At 52.1% G+C, this 20602-nt stretch overlaps 1 protein-coding gene across 4 annotated transcripts in view; it reads right to left on the bottom strand.

Moving 5' to 3' along the window:
* The window catches only part of TMEM266 (transmembrane protein 266), a 124111-nt gene that overhangs the window by 13834 nt on the left and 89675 nt on the right, over window positions 1–20602 (bottom strand). For all 4 annotated transcript variants that reach the window (XM_061394713.1, XM_061394714.1, XM_061394715.1 and 1 more), the window contains 4 exons: window positions 18737–18793; window positions 17452–17590; window positions 13994–14109; window positions 943–1132 (listed from right to left, as the gene is read on the bottom strand). In XM_061394713.1, the coding sequence (XP_061250697.1) occupies window positions 943–1132; window positions 13994–14109; window positions 17452–17590; window positions 18737–18793 (502 nt within the window). The remainder of the gene's footprint in view (window positions 1–942; window positions 1133–13993; window positions 14110–17451; window positions 17591–18736; window positions 18794–20602) is intronic.

Below are 20602 nucleotides of genomic sequence, written 5' to 3'. Positions count from 1 at the left end.
TCAGGGGCAAGTCAGGGCAGGGTAGAGTCAGACTGGAGCAGCAAGGGTGCCTGGGGAGGGGAACCTGCGTCCAGGCTCCCGGGTCCCCCTGGGGGCTCTAACAAGGCTTCAGATCTCCCCTGCTGGCCCCTGTGCCCCCTGAGCTTGGAGCCAAGCCCTGGCCTGAGCCCGTCAGAACACAGCCTCCCCAAACCCCACAAAGGCCCAAACCTGACAGCCGCATCACCACGGAGTGGAATTTCCACCCCAATCACAAAATACCACCACCTGACATTTGCAGGACTACTTTGCAATTCTGAAAGCCACTTACACCTGCTTCCTGCGGCCTCACATGAACCTGTGAGGAAGGCTCAGCACTGTTCCCATTTGACAGCTAGTGAAACCAAGGCCCAGAAAGGTTAAGTGCCCACTGCAAGGCGACACAGTTGGTCTTCCCTAGAGAAAAGTCTGCCCTAGGGTACTGCTGAGGCCCCCGTCGCCACCAACATCACCGGCCCATAAATCTACCACCATCTTCAAGGCTTAGGTTCTGGGCTATTCTGGCCCCAGGCCTGGACTGGAAACCTAGCTCTGTACCTTTGGACGACTTTTCTGGGGCTCAGTTCCGTCACCCATAAAGTAGTAAAGTCTCCTGCAAGTTGCCGCAAGGAATGGGGAAGTGATACACTCAAAGCAGGCAAGATGCCTACAGGCCACTGAGGTCATGTCGAAGTCGCGTCAAGGTAGCTTGACTGAACGCTGTCTCCGAGGCTGAGAAAGGCAGTCCCGGGGAGCAATTAACTAGGGTTCTCCCCCCGCCACCACCAAAATGGTGGGCCGACATCGGGACAGAGACCCGTCAGGAGACGTGCTCCAGCTCCCGGACGCTGTGGCTGTGCGCAGAGCCCGGGGGCTGGGAGGGAGCTCCCCATGGCGGGGCTGGGGAGGCGCCGGCGGACTCACCTTGCGCGGGCTGCAGCTCCTCCACAACGCTCTCGGCCGCCGTCTCCTCGGCCCACGTGCCGGCCTCCACCACCTTGTAGCGGCTGCGCGGCTGGCTGAGCACGTGCGGGGCCTGAAGCGCCGCCTCACGCTCCGCCGCCAGGTCCAAGTCCTGCTGTGCCAGGTGCGCCCGCAGCTGCCGGATCTCAAACTGCAAGAAGGAGAGGGGCGGTGGGCGGTGGGCGGCACGGGGACCCGGCCCTGCCAGACGTCTGGGCTCTTTCCTTTTGGGGGAGCGGGGAGGAAGGCGCTGAGCCTCCAAAGGCTGGAGGGGGCGTTCCTTTATAAATCTCCCACGACACTAATGGCATGAGTCCCTGACGTTTATGGAGGCTTTTCCAAGTAATAAAACATGTCCCGTGTCCCATCTCTGATACTGTGTCGTCTGGCCCCATAGGGAGGACAAGATGGCCGTAAGAGGAAGACAATGGTGGTTTGCAAAACGAAAACAACAAAAAAACATCGCAGGAGGAGTCGGGGAACATCGGACTTGAATCCTGTTCTAGTTACTTGTCTAAACGTGTGACCCCCAAAATAAGAACCTTATTCAGGTGTCTTACACCGATGTTTAGCGGAGGACTGGAAACCCCACAATATCCAGGGCCAGTGGTAACCTGCCACGGAAGCCCATCGTGGCATCATGTGCTCGCTGGGCGGCGCCTGACCCACTTTTCTTGCAGCAACGCCCACATCCTTCTCGGAGGTGTTCTGAGTGCTGCTCAGACAGGACTGGCTCTGTTCCCAACCCTGTGGCTTTAGGGCCACGTGGCCGTGGTTTCTGTCTCTGTAAAATGGGGGTTATCACCCCACAGAGCTCTTCATAAAGGCTTTGTAAAAGGCGTCATACATTTTTATTTTGGTTTAAATTCTTGTTGTTGGGGAAAGTTTCCTAGAGAGGCTTTCAGATGCCTCTTGGGGTTGTGGCCGAGATGGCTGTTCACACTCTGGGGCCTTCCTGGGTCATCTGGGCGAAGGCAAAGTTTGGGTCTGACGCTGAATGGCCTGACTGCGGACTCGGGAGGAAGGAGAGTCTTCACTGCCACCTAGTGTTCCAAACACACATTGCATCGCTTTTGCACAACTCCACAATCTCCAAACCCCCAAAGACCTGAAGCTGGGGGTTAGCTCCCTACCTAGGAGATTACCTGCTTGCTCACGATTCCAACCTCCAGCCTTGGCCCCTCCCTGCAATGTCAGGTCACACTTCCAGCTGCCTGCCTGACAGCAACAGAATTGGGTCACAGGCATCACAAACTCAACCTAAACAGGACTGTTCACTCTGTTCTCACAGCTGCTCCTCAGGCGCTTTCATCTCATTTTCGCTGGGTCCAAAAATGTAATCTCCTCCCTTGCCTCCTCACTTTCCATTTGCCTTGCCATCCACTCTGCCCTCAAGGCCAGCTCCCGAAGGGCTACCCCAAGTCTACCCACCTCCCGCACCTCCACAGCCAGTGCTCACCTGGATGATTACAGTCCCACATCCTCTACCATCCATCCTCCAACAGAGGCCAGAGGGGTTCTCATAAACCCAGATCAGATCATGTCACCCCCTTGTCATGTCTCCCCTTGGGTGGGAGAAAACCCAAGCTTTTTACCCTTGACTTACAGAGCAGGTGTGTGTTCTGGCTCTGTTTATTTGGCCCACTTCATCTCATTCTTTCTCCCTTTACCTCTCACTGGAACACACACCTTCTCAAAACTCCTTAAGCACTCTAAGCCTGTGTTGGTCTCAGGATCATTTCCCCAGTGACCTCTGGTCCTGCATCACACGGCTGCCCCTGCCCCCTTGGAGGCGTTCCCAGACTCCTAGTCCAGGCACTCCATCCCTTTATCCTGTTTGAGTTCTCTACATTGCACTTAGTACCTTCTGATTGTTTTATTTATTTTAATGCTTCACCATTTTTCCTTTGATGAAAGTGAAACACAATTCAAGGAGTCACTAACACTAGAGTGGCTAGGCAGCAAACTGACATTGGGACAACTTCCCAATGGCAGTGTTCACGGGGTTTGTCTCTAGGACCACTCAGGTCTGGGTAGACTTCATCAGCCTCCTGCCTGAGGACACGCCTCAGGCCCACCTGTGTGCTGAGAGCAGAGCAGGGAAATGGGGCTGAGGGTCCAGCCACAAGATGAAAGGACATTTACCAAATTCCGGGAGTGCACCTCACCCAGTGTTCACTCGCAGAGCCCTCTGGGTCAGTTTCTCCAGAGGCTGAAATGCTTGCCTCTTGTGTGATGGGGGCGGGGCATGGTCTCCTGACCGCGCAGGATTTGCAAGGGGACCTGGAGGGTTCAGATAGCATGTGTACAAACTTTTAGCCCACCCCTCTCCACTATGGTCAGCTTCATGCTCACCCCTTCCTTCCAAACTCTCCAGGGTTCCGAGGGGGAATTAGCCCCTTTCCTTCACTAGCCACCTCTTCACACAGTCCCTTAGTTATAGATCCTTCTCTCTTCAAGACCAGTTACCGCTTTCTTGCTCATGCTCCACTTCCTGCAAATCCACAGAAATCTCTCTCTCCTCTCTGTCCTGATGGACAGGACTTAAAGGATTTCTCAATTTTTATCTGTTTTTTCTTTTTTTTCTTTACCACCATCTTAGTGGAGTTTGGGGAAGGAAATCAGATAAACACATGTGGTCACTCCACCATTTTCTTCAAAAGCTGTCTATGGGTTTTCCTCTCTCAGCTGCAGTGGTGTGCAGGATTTAAAATAAAAAGAGGCCTGATTTACAGTGCAGGCTAATCTCTGGTAAATTCACCATGGCCAGTTCCAGACTACCAACACGACGTTATGCAGAACAGGGAAGAAATGAGCACAACTGGCCCTCAGGAGCCAGTGAGCGCCCCAGCACCCCAATGCCACCCTGGCGCTCTGTTAGAGCAGGCATGCAGAATATAATCTACACGAGAGTAAAGTACAGAAGATAATCTCTGCAAGAGCAGGGGTCTTGTGGGTCTTGTCTGTCTTGTTGCCCGGTACACAGAAGGCCCTCAATAAGTATTGCTGAGTGAATCCATACACAAATGTGTGAAACTAGCCAGTTTTGCCCAATTCTGTGGTTTCAGGCTGAGTCCTAACACCAGCCACAAACTGGGTCCTGATCCTGACCCAAAGCTGAGACAAAGCCTGAGCCCCAACACTGAGCCCTGATCTTGCTCACAGAGTGAGCCGCAAGTCTGGTCACACACTGAGCCCTGACCCAAGTCACGAACTGAGAGCCCAACCTGATCACACACTAGGCTCTAACTCTGATCTCAGACTAGGCTCAGACCTGGATCTTAACAACCCAGTACTCAGATGGCGCCACTGGTCTCAGAAAGTAAGAAAGCAAGGCTGGCTTGTTACAGGGTAGTCTGTCCAGAGGGAGCAGACTGGAGCCACCCTTCTCGCAGCAGGTCTCAGATGTCACGGAGGACCCATTAGGCAACTCTCCTTAGCTCTGCTGGGGCTAGGAGCCCCTCCGGCCCCAACTGATCTGAACTTCCCATGGGCATACCCAGCCTGCTTTTTCCAAGGCCGCTCATCAGGGCCGGCAGTCCTAGCTAATGGCCTCCAAGGCCACTCTGAACAGATGCATTATTGATAACTTGTAATTGATACAGAGCTGCCCATGGGTGTCCCACTGGAATCCAGGCCAGACAGCCAGAGGCCAGAGCTTGCCCAACCCCAAGCCCATATATGCAGACATAGGCATGCACAATGAAATAGGTTTTAAGCTAAAAATATGTACCCCAAGTGCATGGTAGTTCTAGTAATTCATTTATTCATCCATTCACTAAGAAGTCAGGTAAAGCATGGTGAGGGTGATGTTAAAATTCTGTTATGTATGCTAGAATGAAAATGCCTCTCCCTGTAAGTCCTGGCTGGTCCCAGTGATAGGGGCTATCTGCTGCGCAAGGAACAAATCTCTTAGGAGAGTCCTAAAAGCTAGCTCTGGGTGGCACCTGTGGTAGAGGTGGTGCATCCAGGAGGCAGAGACTGGGAGGACAGAGCGGTGAGGAGGTCTGCAGGGGCCACACCAGGCACACAGCCTTGGAGCCACGGTAAGAGGTTCTAAGGACTTCAGCCCTTATTTAAAGAGCAACAGTGAACCACTGAAATCTTTTAAACAGAAAGGTGGGGTGGTGGGGTGGTGATTCAGCTGAGCATTTTGAAAGGACTGTGCTGAAAGCAGAATGGAGAATGAACTGGACAGACATAAGCCAGGACAGACATGGGACTATGAGCTCGGAGACAACTACAGCAGTCCAGGCCAGGGATGACTAGAATCTGGACTAGAGTAGAGACAGTGAGAAGGAGATGAGAATGATTTAGGAGGTGACAGTGTCAGCATCGGACAAGGCAATGGCACCCCACTCCAGTACTCTTGCCTGGAAAATCCCATGGATGGAGGACCCTGGTGGGCTGCAGTCCATGGGGTCGCTAAGAGTCTGACACAACTGAGTGACTTCACTTTCACTTTTCACTTTCATGCATTGGAGAAGGAAATGGCAACCCACTCCAGTGTCCTTGTCTGGAGAATCCCAGGAATGGGGGACCCTGGTGGGCTGCCGTCGGTGGGGTCGCACAGAGTCGGACACGACTGAAGCGACTTAGCAGCAGCAGCAGCAGTGTCAGCATGGGCATGATTAGAATGCAGATGAGGGAGAGGGTCACCTGCTTTGGGGACAGGTTATTACAAGCTGCTTACCCAGAGAGTGTGGGTGGCTGGATGCTCTGAGTGCTTGCCCTGAGGAGGAATGACTGACCCCTTCATAGAGGAGCCACTGCAGACGGGCTGCATGGGCTCTCAGCTCTGGCCACTGGCCATGACAGCCCAGGGGGCTGTCCAGATGTTCTAGCTGGGACCCTCAGAGCCTGGATCCTGATCCCCATTCCTGAACATGGCCACATGTGCCTCCCCAGTTGATGAAGAGTTGTCAAGGGGTCCTAGGATGTCAGGGCCTCATTAGTCAGATGGGAGAGCTGAGGCCCTGAGATGGGAAGGAGGCGTTTGTGCCAGGGGACAGGGCAGGGAAAAGGCTCAGACCACGTGGTGCATCAGAAGCAATGTTGGGCCCAGAACCCATGCCTCTGGCTTCCAGTCCCACAGACCTTGGTCAGGGAACTTGAAGCCTTATGGGAGAGATGGAAGTAACTCAACCCAACAGAATATGAGGAGCTTAATGGTGACAGGGGTCAGGAAAGGGAAGGAGGCTCCAATGTGGGGAAACAGCTAGAGCTGGAGGCAGCAGCCTGAGATCTTGGCCCATCACCCTCCCTCACTCTGTTGTAGTTGTTCAGCCGCTCAGTCGTGTTCAACTCTGCGACCCCGTGGACTGCAGCACGCCAGGCCTCCCTGTCCTTCACCATCTCCCAGAGCTTGCTCAGATTCATGTCCACTGAGTCGGTGATGCCACCCAACCATCTTGTCCTCTGTCGCCCCCTTCCCCTGCCTCACTCTGACTTTGGTTAAGCCTCTTTTCCTCTTTGGGCCTCATTTTCACTGTATGTTCAATAGGCTAACAGAGCAGCTGAATTCTGGTCTATAATAAGCTCTGTGCTAGCTCTGCGATTCTAACTGGGAGGGGAAATTTGCAAGTGCCAGTTAACTCTTGGTGCATCTTCAGCACCATCCTGTGCTCCTGCTGCGTGCTGCGTGTGCTCAGTCATGTCCGACTCCTTGCAACCCTGTAGACTGTAGCCCACCAGGCTCCTCTGTTCATGGGATTTTCCAGGCAAGAATACTGGAGTGGGTTGCCATTCCCTTCTCCAGAGGATCTTGCAGGCCCAGGGTTTGAACCCATGTCTCTTGTGTCTCCTGCATTGCAGGCAGGTTCTTTACCACTGAACCACCTGGGCAGCCCCCTGCTCTCATACAAATGCCCAACTGCAGAGAGCCAACTCTTTACAGAGAAAGATAACATAACCCAGAACATCTAAAATGCATCAACAATGCATTCCACAGACAATAAGAATTACTATTCATGCAAACAAGTAGAAAAAAGCGATTATCAAGTCATAAAGCAGTTAAGAAGCTGCTTAGAATCTGCACAGAAGCTGCCCTATTTAAATATTTGAATTAACAGACAAGGGCTTTGAAACAACTGTGATTAATATGTTAGAGAGGGGAGGGGGAAAGATGGATAAAATGGACATAACATTTCAGTGGAGAAACAGACCTATAAAAAGAATTAAATGAAATTTTTAGAACCTTAATATACAATATCTGAAATTGAGTCCTCAGTTGCATGCATTTAACAGCAGAGTGGACACAGTAGACGACAGGGATGTTGAACCTGAGGATAGATCTATAAAAAAAAATATTATGACTTACAGTCAGAAAAAGAAAAAAGAGAGAGAATGGGGGAAGACATTAGGGTATAAGAAAGAAGTAAGGCACGATCAGAAAGTCTAACATGCAGTTAGAGTTCCAGAGGAGAAAAAGGACAGGGTGAGGCCGAAGCAATAAATAAAGAGATCATGGAGGGACTTCCCTGGTGGTCCAGTGGCTAAGACTCCACACTCCAGATACAGGGGGCCTGGGGTCAGTCTTTGGTCAAGGAACTAGAGCCCACATGCCGGAACTCAAAATCCCACGTGCTGCAATGAAGATCAGGCACAGTCAAATAAATAAACATTAAAAAGAAGAAAAAATGACGGCCCAAACCTTTGCAAATCTAAGGAAAAACACCAACCCACACATTCAAGGAACTCAGAAGAATCTCAAGGAGGATAAACACAAAAACCCCAATGCCCTGCAGGTAAGGAGAAACACCCGTAGCACGTGGGCCTGGGCCTCTGGGAGAGGAAGCACAGGGCGGCTTTGAAGACAAAATGAAGCAAATTTCCCATTGGCAAGATGGTCCAGTGGGGAAAAAAGGCCCATTGTGTGACTTAGGAAGAATGAGAGTGCAGTCACTGCCCTTCTTAATGCACATCATGAGCTAAGTATTTCTAATCAGAGAACCTGACCAAATCAGCTGGGATCCACAAGGAAGCCCTCAGCGTGCATTACTGGAGTGAGTCAGGCCCCTTCCATTGGGGTGGGCTTTTAATGCATGCCCAGGCGGGGCCAGACCCCCGGGGCAGCAGGGCGGGCACACCCAGCGCATCTCTGCCTTTAATGGTCTGGTTTGTGGAGTACAACTGACATGGCCTTGGCCTGATCAATGCACACTTTGGCCAGAAGCTCGATGGTATCTAATGCAATAGCAATAATTTTCTTCCATCCTATTAGGGCTGTCTGCACAGACTGCCCTGCCTTCAAACCCATCTGCTATTGGGATGGCATCCAATGTTTATTTCCATTAGTTTCGCCATTGTTGGTAACAATAAAACTCAGGAGACAGTTGCAAACTAATGATTTAGGAGCAGGGTGACGCTGAATCCGACCTTGGCCCCTTTCCATCCACTGTGAAGATGACTGGTAGTTGGCCATAAATTTAAATTATGGCAAAAGGATAACATAAGTTATTCCTCTGATGGCTAATTTTATCAGCTAAATAGGCTTGTCATTAAAGCTATCGGCTGTTTTACAAATCACTTCCCATGTTTGAAAAAAAACAACTTTCCTTCTCATGGTTGGAGATCTTGAATAATCCAGGTAACAAAGACTATTGTGCTGAGCTGGGGGGGGGCTTTTGCCTCTATAAGAAAAGAGGGGGCTTCTCTGGAATGAGCCAGCCACAAACGCCACCTACAGAACGAGGAGAGAACCCCTTTCCTGCTACTCTGAACGTGCTGGCCCTCGAAGGACAGGGGCGAGGCCTCTGCACCCTTCCCCTGCTTCCACCGGGAATGCCTGTCCCTTAGGGTCCAGATCATCACCCTGTTTCTTCAGGAGACAGGGGGACCTGCATCATCCAGGGAGGACTGATCATTGTGACTGCCCCTCTCACTATTGGGAAGGGGGGAACATCGTGGGCCTACTAGGCGGCTACGCAGGTAACTGTTCTCGGTAGGCGCACAGTCTACTCGTGTTGGGACCTGGCGCTTTAGGTATGAATGCGTAACTGAGTCCACCATCAAACAGGGGCAGAAGCAAGGTCACCAGGTCACCAGCACAAAGGTTACTGCTTTCAGGCCCAGGCAGTAAAAATCGTCTATGCACAGTTTGCTACCCTCCCTTTCTTATCCCCTGGCTAAAGGGAGAAAACTCCAGAATAACAAGGAGCCATGACATGGAAGAGCCTGGAGGCCAGAGTGACTGTGACACAGTGTCCCTGTACCCCTACCCTCCTCAATGTCACTGCACTGGGCTGCAGTGGGGTGGGCGGTGGGACAAGTACGCTCCTCCTCAGGCCACTGGATGTCTGGATCTATGTGATGGAGCAGATGGTGTTACTCATTCTAACAGACTTGTACAGATGCCCGTTTGTGGTGTAGGAAAATGCACACGGAGCCCAGAGTTCCATCCCGGCCCTTCCTTCCATGACAAACAGTGAGACCCTGGGCGAGCCGCAGTCTCTCTCAGCCTCAGTCTTTCCATCTATAAAAGGATTAATAATACCAAGCCTGCCAACTCTGACCATCAAAGTCAAGATGAGCTAAGACATGTGGCAGTGCATTTGTGAACAGTCACCATTATAAACGATTTAGTACTGTTTTTATTCTCTCTCTCTCTCTCATTTACTGAGAGACTTCAGTGGACCAGACTTTCTATATTACTTGAATTAATCTGAACTTCACAGCATCCTTGTGATATAAGCCTCGTTTCCTCCATTTCTCCAGTGAGGATCGAGGCCCAGGGGTGAAGGGCGTGATCCGTGCAGCCGAGGTCGGAATTCCTCTTGCTGCCTCCCTGGGTGAGAGGATGGCCCCCCACCCTGCAAGCTGCCCTCACACAGGCCTCTTCTTTCGGAGCCTGCCGCTTGCCCCAGGTCTGAGGCTGTCCTAAGGGGCTCACTGAGGTCCACTGGCTGCCTTGCAGGCTGGGCCCCAAGTCACCCTAGACTGAGCCCCACCTCCTTGGGTCTCTTGCCAGTGATCTCAGGGTGGATGGTGCTGAGGAAGTAGAACTTAGCTCGTCCCACGGGGCCCAGCAGGGAAGAGAAACTTCCTTCCACAGGGCTCTGAGCTGCATCGTATTATTGGGGGCCAAAAGTTGTTGCAAGGCTTAGAGCGCAAAGAGTAGGTACAACGGGGACTTCAAAATATGTTTCGGAATTAGAGCAAGGGGCCGGGCAGGGATCACTAAAACCTCAGAGGTGGTTTCATATGACGAATAGGAAGAATATATCATTGCACTGATTTAACCCCTGCTTCGAAAATACCTTTGATTTCTGAAGCAGCCATTTACAGAGACGGACAAAAAGTGCACACCATCTCTCTGAAGGATGGTCACCAGCACCTCTCCTCTGGAATCCATGAGTGTACAGACTGGTGTACAGATGGATGCCCAACAAAGTTCTGGGTGGACATACAGGCAGAGAGCAGAATCCACAGAGAGAGCAAAAGAAAAGTGAATGGGAATGACCTTCCAGCCAAAGGATTGTTGGATGCGGGGGTCTGAGGGGACGTGCTTCCATCACAGTAATGAGCCGTCTGGAGGAAAACTGCAGAAGGCCAGCTGAGGCTGGAGAAAGGTGAGGCCGGCCAACAGAGCGCACCCCTGTCGCTCCCCTGCCGCTCGGCCCCTCTGGGCTCCTCGTAGGAATCTGCTAAGGGTGAGATAGCCCAGTGGCCAAGAGAGACGTGAGACTGAGGGCAGCTCTGAATCCTGTCTCCCTGCAAAGACCAGAGGGCCAATGTGGTCCAGGGGGCAAGGACCAGAAGGAGCCATAAGACTCCCCTCTTCCATCCTCATCCCCCACTGGCCTCAGATTCCCCCGTCTGCCAAATCCAGGGGCCCCTCGTCTTTAACACAAGGAGGTTCCGGGCCACCTGGGGTGTGGCCACGTGGTAAGAAACGGGCTGCCATGTGGCGCAGAAGATAAAACGCACAAGCTGTTCATGCAAGAAGCTGGCAAACCATGTCACCCAGAGTCTTCACAGGGTCACTGGAAGAAGCAATTTAAGCTTTCTTAAAAAGTGAAGATGAACTTTAAAAAGAGTCACTTGACCTCAGCCAGGTGTTCAGGGTGAACACCCACGGTGACGTCAGAGTGACAGTGTCACCTTTGATACGATGGGACGAGAATGGCACAGGATCTCTGTGGTCTCCCTCCCAAACTCCCAGAACTCCAGTCGAATCATGAGAAAAACATGAGTCAAAACCCAACAGAGAGACATGCTATAAAACGCCTGACCAGCTCTCCCAAACTGTCAAGGCCCCCACAAACAAGAGAGGTCTGAGGGACTTTCAGAGCCAAGGGGAGCCCCAGGAGACATGATGACTCATTGGCATACGGTAACCTGGGTGGGATCCTGGAACAGATCAAGGACATTCGATAAAAACTGGATCAGAACGATGTGCGGACCTTGATGATAATGCATCGGTATTGGTGCATTAATTGTGAGAAATGCATGATGTTAAGGTAAGAGGTTAACAGTGGGGAAACGGGGTATGCCAAGCGCATGTGGGAACTCTGCTACTGTCCCAATTTTTCTATACGTCTAAAACTGTTCTGAAAAATAAGAGCTGGCAAATAGTTACACAAATACATGCCAGGGAGAGAGCAAGGTGAATGCAAAGTGATGCCACACATTTCATTGGAACTTTGGATAAATTTCAATTTCTTAGGTAGAATACACGAATTTAGTTTGGAAATTGCTTCATTGAACCCTAAGAATTCCAGCCGGGAGAGAGAGATTTTTGACCAAGATGAACAGAATGGCCTGGGATGGGGCAGGGGCGGGAGTGGGGACAGCAGCGAGAGACTCTGGAAGCTGTTGAGGGAGCTGAGGGGACCCAGGTCTGTGCCCACAAAAGAAGGGCTGTCCTCAGGCCATGATTTTAAATCACCCTGGTGCTCACCCTGATCAAGGTTTTCACCAAGCCCTGAGAAGTGACCTGGGTAGAAAAATGTCATGGAACAAGACCCTGAGCAAGGCGGGCTGGGGAAGAAGGACATTCAGTTAGGACAGCTGGATCTACTCCTGGCTCTAAAAGCCCTCACTTAGCTGTGTGCTCTTGGGCAAGTCACCACTCCTCAATTTTCTTACCTGTAAAATGGGTGCATGGGGGGAAACAGGGGTTAGTTCTCATAAAGTCACTATTTATCAGGCGCCGGGCTTTAGGCTAAACAATCCCACAGCTATCCTTCCCAGATTACTAGCCCAAGGTCCACAGAGGTCTCACTGGTGTCCAAAACCACAAGTAGCCAAGCAGGCTTTGCACTCAGGTCTGTCCGTAACAACTTAACTATTCCAAGCACTTTCCTCTCGAAGGATCTGGCCACCCCTGATATCCCATGAGCCAGCACTCATATTTCTTTAAAGGCATTTGTTGCCCAGTCAAGTCTCAAGCCTGGTCTTACAATCCAGTTGAAAATGAAGTGTCTGTCTGCTCCACTCTGTGGAGAGGGCAGGGCCGAACTCTGGGAGAGCGGAGAACCCAGTTACAGCTCTAGCCAGCCCCTCCCGCCCTCCTGGCAGCCCCCTGGGATTCCAGCCCGTCTGGCCCTTTTTTGCTGTCTTAACTCAGATGACAGGCTTCAGGTGTTTTTTAAATTAAAACGGTTTGTTTCTGTTCATCTCTTTTCCAGATGTCACTACCTAGAGGGAATCTGTCTTTATTTATGGGCTCTTTCCTGTGCGGAGTCCAAGGGAGTCTCCCTCCGGCCCAGACCCCCGGGAAGGAGGCCACATGGAGCGGGTGATGTGAACCAGGACAGCAGGAACGTGGGGTCCCCGGGGGCTCAGGACGGGGTCGTGGTGGAAAGCGGGGGAGGTGGGCTGCCGCCAGGGCTTCCCCTCAGCCACGCGGCACATGGGCTGTTAACGTGAGGCTCGTGGGGCCAGCTCGCTCTCTGTGGCCTGGGAGGCCATGCATTTATGAAGAGCAGATGCAGGGCTTTCATGTGGCCAAGTGCGGCTGAGCAGGGCATTCATTTTCCTATCAGACAGCAGACTGAGAGCTGCCTGACCATGCTCTGGCCAGGTCCTGGATGAGGCTCAAGGTGTCCCTGACCCCAGACCCTGCTCCCCTTGGTGGTTCTACAGCCTCCTCCAGGCTTCATGCCCATCTCCACTCCTGCCTCTCCCATCCGTCCTCCAATGGTGGCAAGAAAGAGCCACCAAAAATTCAAATCTGGGGACTTCCCTAGTGATCCAGTGGTTAAGACTCTGCTCCCAATGCAGGGTAGGCAGCTTCGATTCCTGGTCAGGGAACTAGATCCCGCATGCCACGACTAAGACCAGGCACGGCCAAATTATAAACTAAAATTCAAACCTGCGCAGACCCTCCTGCCGCTGCTGCTAACACTCCAGGTTTCCTCCCTCTCATCAGGATGAAGGCCAAACTACCTCTGGTTAGCAGTGCAGAGGACAGGGGGTGGAGGGGAGAGATGGGCCTTGAGTGAGGCCTGGAATCCTAGGCAGACCCTCTTCTGGGCCCAGCTGCCCATCCCCAGCCCACCCACCCCCCTCAGCACAGCCTCACAGGGCCCCTCCCTGTCTCAGAGTCTTTTTCTTGGTTCCCAGAGGGCGGAGGGCACTGCTGATGCCTCTCTGGTGGGTCTGGGGGTCCTGGGTGGCAACTGGCCCACCGCGATGCCTGGCAAGCTCTGCACACAGAATCTGATTCCCCTCGCCTTTCAGAGACCACGGTGCCCAGAAGACCCTGATAACTGAGAAGGTGACTCAGCCAGTTCAGGCTGGAGAGCTGACTGGTCACCACAGCAAGACGAACAGAAGCCTGGCCTGGGAATTGGGGCTGAGTCCAGGCCCGGCTGGGCACAAGTCACCTTAGAGACACGTCTCCTGACTCTGGGCCTTGGGCTCCCCATGTGTCTGTGAAGGGGCCGGAGGAGCTCGCTGACCACAGGGCCCCTGCAGCTCTGACACCCTTGGGCGGGGGGCTTTGGGCACCCCTAGCGTTCTCTGCCTGGGATGGACCCGGGCAGAACTGAGAGTGGCCTTGCATTACCCCTTGCTCCTGACAGATCTGCGTCAGTCTCTCCAGCTGCTCGTCTTGGATGGCCTTGGCCTTCTCATACTGCTGGATGACCATCTCCATCTCCACCTTCACCGGCAGGACGTAGGCTGCAAGACAGAGACAGCCCCATGAAGAGCTCGGCAGCGGCAGGGCTGGGAGGGGAAGGGCCAGTCCCAGCGTCCAGCTAGCAGCAGGCTCAGGCCCAGGCGTGGTTCCCAGAAGATCCAGCAGTGCAGTGGCAGGCGTGGTACCTAGGTACCAACAGCACCCAGAAAGTATAAGAGGGTTAGAACCCTAACCATTGTGACCGAGAGACCCATTTTCCTCCTTCTCCATAGTGACATTCTGCATACATGCTCAGTTGCTCACTTGTGTCTGACTCTTCACAACCCCATGGACTGCAGCCCACCAGGCTCCTCTGTCCATGGGATTTTCTGTAATTCTGGCTGTATGCATGGCTGCCTGGTATGAGGACTATATTTTCCAGTCTCCTTTGTAGCTGTGAGCAGCCATGAGACTACATCCTGGACAATGGGAATATAAGCGCAGGTGTCATGAAGCAGCTTCCAGAAGCCTTTCTTAAAAGGCAGCTGGGGTTGATGAGGAAGTGGAGATATTAGAACCTTCCTGCACTGCTGGTGGGAATGTAAAATGGGGCAGCTGCTCTGGAAAACAGCAGTTCTTCAAAATATTCAACAAAGAATCACCACATGGCCCAGTAATTTCATTCCTAGGAATCTAAGAAAAATTAAAACCTATGTCCACACAAAAACTCGAACAGAAGTGTCCACAGCAGCCCAAAGTGGAAACAACCTAAGTGTCCATCAGCTGACAGATGGACACATAAAATGTGGCTCATCTATGCAATGGAGCGCTGCAGCTCAGCTCAGCGGCTTAGCCGCGTCCGACTCTTTGCAACCCCATGGACTGCAGCACGCTAGGCCTCCCTGTCCATCACCAACTCCAAGAGCCTACTCAAACTCAAGTCCATCACATCGGTGATGCCATCCAACCATCTCATCCCTCTTTCATCCCCTTCTCCTCCTCCCCTCAATCTTTCCCAGCATCAGGGTCTTTCCAAATAAGTCAATTCTTCACATCAGGTAGCCAAAGGTATTGGAGTTTCAGCTTCAGCATCAGTCCTTCCAAAGAATATTCAGGACTGATCTCCTTTAGGATGGACTCGTTGGATCTCCTTTCAGTCCACGGGGCTCTCAAGAGTCTCCTCCAACACCACAGTTCAAAAGCATCAATTCTTCTGCACTCAGCTTTCTTTATAGTCCAACTGTCACATCCATACATGACTACTGGAAAAACCATAGCTTTGACTAGACGGACCTTTGTTGGCAAAGTATTGTCTCTGCTTTTTTAATATGCTGTCTAGGTTGGTCATAGCTTTTCTTCTAAGGAGCAAGCATCTTTTAATTTCATGGCTGCAAGTCACCATTTCACAAGAAAAAGGAATGAAGTCCTGATGCATGCTTGGGCTTCCTGGGTGGTGCTAGTGGTAAAGAACCCACCTGCCAATGCAGGAAACAAAAGAGATGTGGGTTTGATCCCTGGGTCAGGAAGATCCCCTGGAGAAGGAAATGGCAACCCACTTCAGTATTCTTGCCTGGAGAATCCAATGGACAGAGAAGCCTGGCGGGCTACAGTCCACGGGGCCACAAAAGAGTCAGACATGGCGGAAGCAACTTAGCACGTGTGTACACATGCTACAACATGGATCAATCTTGAAACCATTAAGTGAAAGAAGGCAGATACAATGGACTACATATCCTATCATTTAAATGAAATGCTCAGAAGAAACAAATCTATAGAGATGGAAAGTAGATTAGTAATTGCTTAAGGCTGGAGGGGAATGGAGAGTGAGGCTAATGGGTTTCTTTTTGAAGTGATTTTTTAAGTGCTCCAAACTAAATTTTGGTGATGTTTGCACAATTCTATGAATGTACTAAAAACCATTAAGTTGTGCATTTTAAATGGGTGAGTCTTATGGTATGTAACTGTATCTCAGTAAAGATGTATAAAAAGAAAAGGCAGCTGGGGCTTTCCTTTTGACTCTTTATCTTATTCCTTTCTTCAGTCTTTCTATTGGCTGAAATGAGGATGTGAGAGCAGGCATGGACGCAGCCATCTTGGACCGTGGGGGTGACTTTGGAAAGTAGGCTCTTTGCAGCAAAGCAACAAAACAGGAGGAACAGGGGACTGTGACTATGGATGCTCCCTGTGGATCCTGGACTGCCCACCTGCAGGCTCTCATGTGAGAGGAACAGGCTTCTATTTTAAGTCACTGCTGTCCTGAGGCCAGTTGCTCACAGTCAATCCTACTTATTTATAAATGAGACACATTGAGACCCAGAGGAGAGCCCCTGGACTCTGGGTTGGAGAACCTGGAGAGTTCCCAGCCAGCAGCAGCCCCACGGACCCCTCCTCTGGCAGTTCTCTGGGCTCTTGGAAAGTCTCAGGATCAACTCTTGACCTGACCTTGGCCTCTGCCTTTCACACTCTTCTCACACCTCTCAGAACCCAGCCCTTCCAGACCCTTCAGAAATCTCGGTCACATGCCTCTTTTGCCACTATGTTCTAGAACTCTCCATGTCTCAATTCTCCAAGTTCCTTTCCACCCACAGTGTCCCAACCTCCAGATGTTCTCTAGCTGCTGTAGGAATCATGCAGACGAGAGAAATCAGAATTTTTCTGTTTGCTTCCAAACTTGAGGACAGCCCATGAGTCCCTGAGACTTGTCTCCAGGCCCCAGAGGCTGCCCCAAGCAGGCCCGCTGTCCCCAGGGTCTCTGCTGAAGCCAGTTCACACCCAGAGTGAGAGTGGCATCCAACCCCCATCTGTTCACACAGCGCATCCCTATCATGATGCTCCCAGTGGCTCAGCAACGCCTGATGTGTCAGGACAAAGGGGAACAGCTGGGAAGAGCATTCACAACGGGAGCTGTCAGATGCATCGGTGTGAGGGTATCCAGCTGTCCACAGCTGGCAGAGAGGAGCCAGAAGGCGCTGTTCATGCCCTGGAGGGAGCGGATGTTCTCAGGGACAGAGCTGAGAGCAGAGCCTGTACGGATGAGGGAGGCTGAATGTCTAAGGGAGCACTGGTAGGCCTCGGGCATCCTGCCTCTACTTGTGGCTCAAGGCTGCTTTGCTATGTGACCCTCCTCCCTCGGGGCCTGAGCCTTCCCACCTGTGAAATGAGACGATGGACGAGATGATCCACCAGCACCTTCTCAGGGTGGACCTTCCAAAGCCGGCCCCGATCACATCCCGGTTTGATGAGGACCCTGGATTAGGGGCTCCCTGAGCAGATGTCAAGCCCCACAGTATTCACAGGGTGGGATGTGGGGGTGGAAACCGAGGAAAGGCTGCCCCGACAAGGGAGAGACCCCAGAAGCCACGCCACCCTTCCTGCCTCCAGCTCAGCCCCTTCGGGTCACTCACCATCAATCACCCTCTTCACCCGCCAGATCCGGAACATAATGATGAGGCTGATGGCATCCCAGGGGCTCCGGGGCCCATTGGCCACAGTGGACGCCACCATCGGGGCCAAGGACAGGATGATCACTGCCCCGTCAAACACCTGTGAGAGGAGGTGGATGTCAACATCCTGGGTCACCTTCCTGAATGTCCTGGAACCAGTGACCAGGTCAGGCAAGGCAGCTGGCACTGGCCAACGATGCCCTGCAGCCCCCTCTGAAGGTCACTGTCCATCCCTGGCTACCTCTCCAGATCCTCCCTAGCCTTCAGGGGCCTCTCCCTGCTGGACATGCTCCTGAGCACTGTCTCTCCTCCAAGTGACCTCAGTCCATCACCAGCCTTGGTTCAGGCTGCTTTGGGCTGTTCCAAGCTTCTTTTTCAAGCATCTGCCTCCAGCATCTTGTCTCTTCTTGGGACAGGCTTGCCTTCATGTCACAGGGTTCCTGCGCTGGCCTCTCTGAACCTCTCAGTGGCAGCAGGGGCTGAAGGAAGGCCCCTTCCCCTTGGAAAGCCCAGAGCTTGCATCTTCTTCAACCAGGGCTGGTGCTGAGTCTCTAACTCTGCCTGGAGGCAGAGTTCGGAGAGGAGGGGACCCCCGCCTAAGCTTCAGCTCTGGGCCCTGCCCTGCCATCAGCCTGTCCCAGTGTGGCCTTGGTCTGAGACTTCCACAGGCCAGGCCTCTCTGTCCACTCCCAGCATTTGACCCAAAGAGGCTAAAAAGTGTGTGCTGGCTGGGGGTAAGGGAGGAATGGGGAGCAGACACTGACCTTCTTGCCTTCTCCTGTGCACACCCAACTCGAAGGACAGCCAGCCTCCCCAGCACCCCATCTCCACCCATCACACCCCACCTCCTCTTCACATGAAACAGAGCAACTGGTTTGCTCTGCAGAAACCCAGGCTGAGAAGCACTTCTAGGGTCCCCTCACTCTGCTCTCCGACCACGGGGCCATTTTAAAGAGTAGATTTGTTTTCAAACACATTTCAGAAGTTTTCCAAAATGATTCAAGAATAACTTTTTAAATTTTGCAGAACTTCAAGGAGACATTTTAGACCATATTCTTTCACTGGAAACTTTATCAGTCGTCTCCCTTCCCCACCCACCCAACGGCACAGCTGGACAGACTCGTGTGTCCAGTGTGGGAGGGAGCTGGCCTTTGTTGATGGCTCCCACCCTGGGATGGACAGGACAGTGACAGTTTCCAGCTTCCAGGATGGCTGGCTGTGGGGTGCGGGGGACACTGGTCTTTACCTCTATCTTGTTTTCAATGTAATCCCAGATCCCGAGCACCACAATCCGAAGAACAGTCTGGAGAGAGGAAGTGAGAAAAGAGGGCATGGTTACTGCTCTTTCTACCTGCTTCTACCAGCAGAGAAGACTCCAGAGCTGAGAATCCAAGGCTCTGCCTCCTTGGGAAGAGTCTTCCCCTAAGTGTCTCTCGGTTCACATGCCCTCCCCAGCCCCGCCTTGAATGCTGCAGCTCAGGTCTGCATTACCACTGGCGCCAGCCCCTGGCTCAGCACCTTCAGTGCTCCCACTGAATACAGATACACTCTGAATCCTTGGAATGGACCCTCAGAACTCTGCCTCCCTCTCCAGTCATCTCTTGCACTCCTGTCATGACATAAAGCACTTGCAAACCTACAAACATGCAATTCTTTCTCCTATACCTTGTCTCCACATGTGGTAAAGACTGCTCCCCCACCCCCAATTTTTTTTCCTCATACAGTAATTGGAATTTCAGTATGGCCACCCAGAAAAAGACTACATTTCCCAGCCTTCCTTGCATCTGGAGTGGCCAAGTGAGCAAGTTCCGGCCAACAGCTTATGAGCAGAGAAGCTCTGTGTCCCACCTCTCAGTTGTGAGCCCTTCCTCCTCCTTCCTTCTCCTTCCTTCTTCCCAAAGACTAGAATGTGGGCGTGTCGGTGTGGTGGGGAAGTGTGTTCAATTAGGGAGGGCTGGGCAACAAGATGGAGGCACTGCTGGGTCCCCACCAGCCCCACATCACCACATGAGCCTAAACGGCCGGTCCCACCTGTCCTTCCACGAGAGAGAAATGAATCCCGCCTTGTTTAAGCCCGTTTTTGGTTTTCTTGTTAGAGCATCTTGGCCTGTGTGCTAACCAGAGGGCCTCTTTCCCTTTCTCTACTTGGAAAGACTTTCTTCTCCTTCTGAAAGTAAAAGTGAAAGTTGCTCAGTCGTGTCTGACTCTTTGCCACCCCATGGACTATACAGTCCATGAATTCTCCAGGCCAGAATACTGGAGTGGGTAGCCATTCCCTTCTCCAGGGGATCTTCCCGACCACTCAAGCATCGCCTCCATGAAGCTCCTCTACCTTCTCCAGGCTTGGTGCCTCTTTCCTGGGCGTCCTTATAGTCCTTGGGAACATCAATCGCTGCTGTCCCCTCCCCCAGCACTTCATCTCACCTCGTGGTGACTGCCTGCCTGATGCCCCAGTTAAGGATGAGGAGACACTGTCTGATTTCTCTCCTTTATCCCAGTGTCTGGCATAGAGTGATTACCCTCGTGAGTGATGAATAAATGCATGACTGACTGATTCCTTAAAACCCTCCATAACTCATTTCAATGCCTCTGCCTTCTGGGGTGGTTTCCTCACCAAGAGTACCTTTTTCTCTAAAGAAGATACTTAGAACCTGGTCTTGTATGACCCTGGTATAACTGTCTTAGGTCCTTCCCTGAACCAAGGTGAGAAGTTCATGGCAATTCCCTCCAGGTGAGGTCCGTTCTCCCACACGCCTACAGGATTAGGTTGGCCAAAAAGTTTGTTCAGAAAACCCACCCGAATTTTTTTTTGCCAACCCAATACAAGGTCAGCCACCTGAACCTGGCAAAAGCTGCAGAAAGGTTAGCGATCTCTATCCATACTTAGGCCACAAAAACGACTGGCTGCTAAAGTTTCCCTCTTCCTCATGAAGGACTATCCCAATTTCCATGAGGGGATGAGAAGGAGGGATGCTGGTGGTGGCCTGTTATGTCACCATGTTTGAGAACACAGAGGGACACGCGGCAGCCTGATGTCCCTTCCACATGGTTCCCTGATCTCTCACTTAACTGCACCGCAGCTCTGAGGGGGTGAGGAGAGATCTGGGTTGCT

This window comes from Bos javanicus, chromosome 21 (assembly GCF_032452875.1).
Source record: "Bos javanicus breed banteng chromosome 21, ARS-OSU_banteng_1.0, whole genome shotgun sequence".
Lineage (NCBI taxonomy): Eukaryota > Metazoa > Chordata > Mammalia > Artiodactyla > Bovidae > Bos > Bos javanicus.
Note: the sequence above shows the minus strand (reverse complement) of the source record. Positions and strands in the feature narration are given on the sequence as shown.